Below are 7,642 nucleotides of genomic sequence, written 5' to 3'. Positions count from 1 at the left end.
GGAAATAAAATTTTCATTTGTATTACTGTTTGGCCTTAACAACACAACATAATGTTCTATTTGTAGAATTGCATGTTTTAATTGACTTTAAATATACATTGACCATAAAAAATATCATCATACCAATTGTTTTAATTCTGCAGTATTTTGTATGAATAATAATAAACAAATATGGCCCTTTATTTATTAGGAAAGCAAACTAGGTTATCAGAACTTGACTGACAAAACACGATGCACTATTTTTTAGATAAACTCTAGTCTCACACAAGATAAAAAAATATATATAATCATTGTGACACCTTGACGCCCCTGAGGGCTCTGTGCCCACATGTTGGTTTTGTTGCATGTTCTCTCATTGTGGATTTAAAGCCGTCTTATCAGGGTTTTCTGTGGATTAGTGGGAGCTGTTTTTGAGACCAGCGACACCTGCGAACTGTGAGCTGCTATCGGGCAAATCGACAGTGGATGTAGCTCTGAACAGATACTCACTCGTCTTGTCTGATGTAAAAAAAAAAAAAAAAACAGATCTAATCCGTCAAGTTTCTAATTTGCGCCGTGAAGGCTTCAATGGTGGCAAATTAGAGAATTGGCGAATGTGTAATTTTCAAATCAAAAACGCTGTTGAGCTGAAAGATGGCTGCACACCTCAGTTACATCATCATCATCATCATCATTCAAGGTCAGCCATATGGCTCTTTCCCATAACAGAGTTTTTGCCAACTTTTACCTTCCTGACCCTGAGAACCTCCAAATGTAAAGGACGGCAGTATATAAAGAGACCCAGTGTGGCTTTTCTCTTCCACACCACTTCACCATGAAGGCCCTGATTTTCCTCACTTTGCTCGGAGCAGCATGTAAGAGGCCGTTTTCTCTTCTTTCTTTAATGCATAATCATGTGAAGTTGCTGTTACATTTTTTTCTTTAAGGATTTGCATTGTGCAGCTTTCATTTTGCCCTACTTCTGAGTGCGTCTGGACACTCTCCTCATGTCTCTACGTATCATGTGCTCTTTCAGTTGCTGCAGCTGAAGATGATAAGATTGTTGGAGGGTATGAGTGTCCCAGACACTCTGTCCCCTATCAGGTGTCTCTGAATGCTGGATACCACTTCTGTGGTGGATCCCTCATCTCCAGCCTGTGGGTGGTGTCTGCTGCTCACTGCTACAAGTCGTAAGTACAAGATGTCACATTTAGAAAGGCCACTAAAACCAGTTAACGAGCCATGTAAGACGTACCAGAGGATGTTACTTAAAGCAAGGTTCAATAGACTTAGTCAGACTTTAATGATCCATGGGGGAAATTACTTGGTCACAGTAGCTTCGTTGCACATAAAAGTAAAACACTTAAAAACCACAAGAAAGATTAAATGAACTATCAGTCAAACTGTCACTATTCTGGAAGAAACACAACTAATTAACTCAACTCTTTACAGTTTAGAAGAAGATGAGACACTATAAACAAGACTTACCAGTTATTAGTTACTTTGACTCAGACGGCAAGAAATTGAGAAATTCCATACGAAAATACAGATAAAATCTAATGAAATAAAGCTGCACAATTAATAATTGTGTAATTTCTCTAGATCTTTTATGTAGCGGACATTTTGTCATGGCGGGAAAATGTCAAATGATTCAGGAGACCTTCTTTTTGAAGTCCTAGAAAGTGTCTGTTGAGACTCTTAAATGAGTTATTTATACGTGTCTCTGTTTTCTCACCTGAAAAGTCAAATTTCCCCTATTAAAGGTTGTGAAAGGTCTCTGGCTAGTTTGTCAGTCAACAAATAGCAGGAAAGCTTAAAGACAGCACATCATGAAATGCATGTTGGATTTGGTGGCATCTAGTGGTGAGTTTGCAGACTGCAACCGAGTGGACCTCACTCCATGTCCAAGAACATAGGAGTCAGATATTTACCACTGAATGGATGCACACTATTCCCAAGATAGTGTATGATGGGCTAGAAGTAATACATGACTAATTTAAAGGTCCCATATTGAACTACTTCTAACAAAGTTAATGTATCACTCATGTGTCAACAAAGTATGTCTTTTGAGTTTTAGCTCTAAATACCACACATATTGTTCTTTCTGCCATGCTTTGTGGAGCCTTGGCTTTAGTCCTGTTCCAAACAGGCTGTTTCAGCCTCTGTTCCTTTAAATGCAAATTAACTACCACAACCCTTTCTGTTAGAAGGCCGCCCCCTTTCTGCTAGGGTCTTCATTACACTGGAAAATCAGGAAGGAGATATTTAATATGACTGGAAACAAAAGGTGTCTTCATTTGAGCCGACAGTGGACGAGGAAAGAAATGAGGAGATGATCTTTTCTCATATTTTGTGGATATGTAGGAGACCTACAGTTTATGTTTTGGCCTTTAACCCTTTATGAGGCAAGGAACCATATATGGTCCCCTGATATGTCAATAAGTGCCCTATGAAGAAAAAAATATCTTAACATTCATAAAGAATACAATGCACTTTTGCTAGCTTACTGCAGCTAATGGTATCATACCTCCACGTATGTATCATAGCTTTAATCTGCCATTTTCATTTTCAATTCAACCAGTCGCATCCAGGTCCGTCTTGGTGAGCACAACATCGCTGTGAACGAGGGCACCGAGCAGTGGATCGACGCAGCCAAGATGATCAAAAACCCACGCTACAACAGCTACAACCTGGACAACGACATCATGCTGATCAAACTGAGCCGCCCCGCCACCCTCAACAGCTACGTCCAGACCGTGTCCCTGCCCTCTCGCTGCCCCACGGCCGACGAGAACTGCATGGTGTCCGGATGGGGCAATATGGCCGCCAACGGCAGTAAGTGGAGGGGTTAAATAGTGTGGGTTTTAAATCATAGATCATTTGTTAGATAGCTTGACAAACAGTTAATCACTACTTAAACTGTTTAACTTGTTTGTGTGCAGGTTACGGCCTTTTTCAGTGGCTAACGTGCATCCAAATAAATAAATAAACTGAGTCTTGTTTTCCTGCTCCTCTCTAGACAACTTCCCTGACAGGCTCCAGTGCCTGAGGCAGCCCATCATCGATGACAGAATCTGCAGGAACGCTTACCCCCACCTCTTCACCGACAACATGGTTTGCTCCGGGTTCATGAACGGAGGCGCCAGCAGCTGCCAGGTGAGTCGGTCTAAATCACGCCGTGAACTCACACAGAGAGTCAGGCGGTCGTGCGTGGCCGGGGGTGAATATTCTCAGCCGCTGATGTTCTTCTTCCGTCACCGTGTCTGCAGGGAGACTCCGGCGGCCCTCTGGTGTGCAACGGCCAGCTGCAGGGTGTCGTGTCCTGGGGCTACGACTGCGCAATGAAGGGACACCCGAGTGTGTACGCCCGCGTCTGCCGCTACAACAGCTGGATCAGCAGTGTCATGGCCAGCAACTAAACACCCCGCGGTCCTCTTCACGTTCAAGCAGACATTTACAGAAAACATCGTCAGTGCTCATTCTCAGTTTATTATGAACACTGTGTGTATTATTATATAATACGTACGCATGTCACTGATAAAATGCTATTATTCTGCAAAAAAATTGAATGCAATAAAAATATGTATTAGTATCTATTGCATTGCTTCTGTTTTTCTGCAGTTCTTCGCAGCTTCACATCTGTGGGCAACAATATTAACATGCTCTTACTCTGAGTGGTAGTTGTGTGCATTCTGCGTTTTGCTGCCATTGCTCTCTCTCGACATTCAAACAAAGGCAGCAAACATTCGGGTATACTATGTAATTTAAACTTACTGCACTATAGACACATGCATCTCTACGACGTGCCCTTTGTGCTCTTGTTACTGCGGGCACTGGGTCGACACGGGAGGCAAGCGAACTCGAGTAAACAAGCAGTAAGGCATCGCTGCATTTCTGGATTCTTTGCATTGCTTCCCTCAGATGGCGCTTTGCAAACTCCGCTGTTTCTTACTCGCCGAGGCAACCTGAGCATATGAAGGACAAGACAGAGAGAGAGAGCAGAGGGGACATTCACACAGCCGTTAGTCACTAGTTATAAAACGCATATAGAGGTGTCAATACATATGTAAGTGGAAATGTAGTGGTAGATTTTTAAAGGCACAGGCTCAAGAGGAAGTCACTCCTGCTGTATCTGTGGAGTGGGCATCGTCAATATGAAGTGTCTTCAAGTTCAAGTGTAATCGCTTTTGAATGATCTCTTCGTAAGTCTGAAGTGTTTAAAAGAGTATTGTAATGAGCTGAAGTATTCTTCATGGCTTTTTGTGTAAGAAGTGTCTTAAAATGATGAAAAAAAGCAAGAGATTTCTTTAAGACTTTTTTGAGTTAGTAAATTATATCTACAGTCATTTTGTTATGTATAAATTTAAGTTAATCTGGTTCCAGTCCATGATGCTCATTGTCATGATACAAGAAAAATGTAACAAATTCAGGTCTGTGTTGCAGCTGAATACAACGATTTTTCTTTAATTTGTCTCAATTAGTATCATAGAATAACAAAAAGTTCATATTTTCACATTGCTGTTTAAATACTGAACCACCCACCTGACCAGCAATCCTATCCAGGTCTCTCTGCCCCTGAGGGGTAAGTCTCCGACCGCTATAAACACAAATGTTCAAAAAAAAAAAAAAATCACTTATTCAAATCATCACTTCAGAGTCACACGCTACCTGTCCTTGTCTATCTCTCTTACCCATTGGGGTCCTTCTCCACCATCTTGAGGCCCTCGAGAGCTTGGAGGACCTTCCTCGCCACGTTCCTGGAGCCCACGCTGAAGTGGGCGGGGCACACGCCGTTCCTCTGACGGCCCCCGTAGATCTTGATCATGGCGCCCACGCCCACCCCTCCTCGCAGGTACAGGTGACGGGCCGTGGACGCTGGGGGAGACGTGTTGCAATGTGTGCAGTGTGTTTTATCGTCCGAAGAAGCATGCGAAAGACAATAAAATCAAACTTTCCAGCTTATGGTGTCGGTGTGGGTTCAGTGTGCCCCAGTAGATAACACCCGCATCAGCCCGTGTGTGCATTTATTGTATATGCTGTGGCGGTTTTGAAAAATCCACTTGTGAAATGTCTGTGTAAGATTAAACATGTGTTTGTCTAAGATAATAAATCAGACGCACCACTGAAAAATGTCAAGGAAACTATGTATACAATTTAGTGTACAATTCTACTGAAGGGATTAAATTTACTTGGAACCAAACTTTATAAAAAAGGCTTTTACAGGATATTTGACATGTACAGTAAATAAAATATTATATATAATTTCAAAAGAAGAAGATGAATGAACATTTGCAATAACCAGACTCACAGACTGGAGGGGCTAAAACGTTTCACTTTTTAAATTATATTTAATGATTAAGCAATTTTTCTAATGAATCAATTAATGAACAGATTATTAATTCAACCACATGTGGGAAAATTGATGCAGCAGAGACGAGGCTTTTGAAACCAACCTGCTCTGGTGTAGAACCAGTTGTCATCGCAGGGAGCCAGCTCCTTGTGTCTGGCCAGCTTCACCGTGTCAACCCACTCGGGGACTTTAAGTTTGCCAGACCTGAAAAATCAATTATTGGTCGACGTGATGAATGAGCTGACTGAGCCGCTTCCGAAAACAGCATATAAAAATAGCTCCATTCAACAAATACATGCAGCAGAGTGGTATGTGAACACAGTCAAGTATATGTGGTTGCATTATATAAACAAGCATATTTAATGGAGTTAATAAAGAGAATAAGCTTGTTGTTTTTATGTGATTTAGACGAGACATATCAAAGAAAATGTAGACATGCAACTAGACTCGACTTCATCAATACTCCTCCATGACTTAAACCTTCTTTCATAACATTTACTGTGGCCTATACGTAGTATTTAATACAATACGCTTTTAAACACTCTTAAAGTACTCTCATCTCTCAGGACTTTGTTACTGATTTGGCTCAATACATATTATACTTGCAGTAGACAGAGATTTGTTTTTTTGTGGGATCAACCAAAGTAATTTTATTTAAACTTATTTCATCTGTAAACACATATCGTTGTCAATATAACCCTTAACTACGTTAAAATATAGCCTACCAAATGTGTTTTTACTCCCAATATAGATATATCTGAGAAAAAAAGCTCATGTTAACACACAGGGAGAGAAAAGAAAAAAATTATGGTCAGATTTCATGATGAAATTCCTTGAATTTCAGTTTCCCACAACAATGTTAACACACTACAACACTAAAATGTCTTAAATGTGCACTTAAACATCTGATAACTGATACATTTAACCTTCATTTATTTGGGCAGGATGTAAAAACAGTAAAAACACTCAGAGATCAAACATGCTTAAACTGAATTAAACAAATGGTGAATTATGAAATAAATCTCACAAATATCTATATATTTTTTTTAAAAAAATATCAAATTGGCAACGTTTTTTTCTCACAATCAAAACAAACAGAAAAAGTTAGATTTTTTATTTTATATAAATAAAATATTAATTACAGCAAATAAAAGTAAATGTTGATATATGAGGAAAATAAAAAAATAAATAAAAATCTTTATTTAATTATTAAATTTAGGTCAGTCGGTTTGATTGACAGGTGGCTTTCAGACAGGCCCCCTCGCACGTAGCCTGGTTTTTTATAATTAACTTACTTTTTGAGGAAAGCTGACAGAGCCTTGACAAACTCCTGCTGGTTGACATCTTTCACAGTGACACTGGGCATCTGAAAGGCACATTTGACACAAGGGTGAGCTTAAAATTAAACCTTAAACGTCGTATTTAGCATCTTCGCTAACGTTAGCTAAGGCACTAGCGCCACAGCAGCATCTCTGGCAGCCATGGACACAAACTGACCATTTTCAGTATCAAATGTCTTACTTTTTTTCATATATGCCACGCAGTCGACGGCCAGGAGGTGAGGTGTGGTTGTGTGGTCCCAGTGTGGACGAAGGAGTGAAGCAATGAAGCAGCAGGAGGAAGGAGGAAGAGGAGGAAGAGGAGGAAAGGATGCTGATGCAGGTGGAGGGGAGACTGCTCCCATTTGGGATGGATGATACGGTAGACTGAAATAACTTCACCTCCACCTTAAAATTCTTACCTAACTCAGCCTTTAAACATTAATACCAACAACTGCCACTTTCATATGTTATATATTAATTATATATATGTGTCAAATTGATGGTTAAACAAGGTTAAAACTATTTTTTTTTTTAATTGTGATGATGCTCTGCTATTCTTATTGCCTCCAGCAGAGGGTGGTGTTGTGACACTTTTTTTTAAATGTATTTATTTATTTATTTAACTCTGGTCTCATTTCTGTGTTTTATCAGACTCAAATGCTTTTCAGAAAGTCTGATGCGGCTAACTAAGGAGGACACCACCACCAGAAGGTTAGTAACTTTTATAATCGACATGTTGCTTTCTTTTGAGCTAAACATATTTTATTTTTTTAGGTTGATACAGAGGTTACATAAAATCTGTGTTCGGCTTGAAAGAAATTCAGAAGCTACTGCACATTGTGATGCATTTTGAAATGATGACATAACACTTTTTATAATCTAAAATTCCTGTGTCATCGGTGTCCTCAGTGGCTGTCTTTTTAGATTTAGCCTCGTATACGCAGGCCTCGGGTTTGCCAAGACGACTGCTGCCCTCAGAAAACAAAACACT

General features: G+C 40.0%; 2 protein-coding genes across 2 annotated transcripts; one reads left to right on the top strand and one right to left on the bottom strand.

Moving 5' to 3' along the window:
• Nucleotides 1-692: 692 nt before the first annotated feature.
• On the top strand, nt 693-3,571 carry LOC125020554 (trypsin-3-like). Its single transcript, XM_047605980.1, has 5 exons — nt 693-854; nt 1,016-1,169; nt 2,561-2,814; nt 2,999-3,135; nt 3,249-3,571. The coding sequence occupies exons 1-5, from the start codon at nt 815-817 to the stop codon at nt 3,396-3,398; spliced, it is 735 nt and encodes a 244-aa protein (XP_047461936.1). The 5' UTR covers nt 693-814; the 3' UTR covers nt 3,399-3,571.
• On the bottom strand, nt 3,449-7,005 carry LOC125020555 (40S ribosomal protein S19). Its single transcript, XM_047605981.1, has 6 exons — nt 6,851-7,005; nt 6,625-6,695; nt 5,433-5,533; nt 4,671-4,854; nt 4,522-4,576; nt 3,449-3,944 (listed from the first exon to the last, which is right to left on the bottom strand). Exons 2-6 carry the CDS (start codon nt 6,693-6,695, stop codon nt 3,897-3,899), a joined length of 459 nt encoding a protein of 152 aa, XP_047461937.1. The 5' UTR covers nt 6,851-7,005; the 3' UTR covers nt 3,449-3,896.
• Nucleotides 7,006-7,642: the final 637 nt, after the last annotated feature.

The sequence above is a fragment of the Mugil cephalus genome, chromosome 14 (genome assembly GCF_022458985.1).
Source record: "Mugil cephalus isolate CIBA_MC_2020 chromosome 14, CIBA_Mcephalus_1.1, whole genome shotgun sequence".
Taxonomy (NCBI): Eukaryota; Metazoa; Chordata; class Actinopteri; order Mugiliformes; family Mugilidae; genus Mugil; species Mugil cephalus.
Note: the sequence above shows the minus strand (reverse complement) of the source record. Positions and strands in the feature narration are given on the sequence as shown.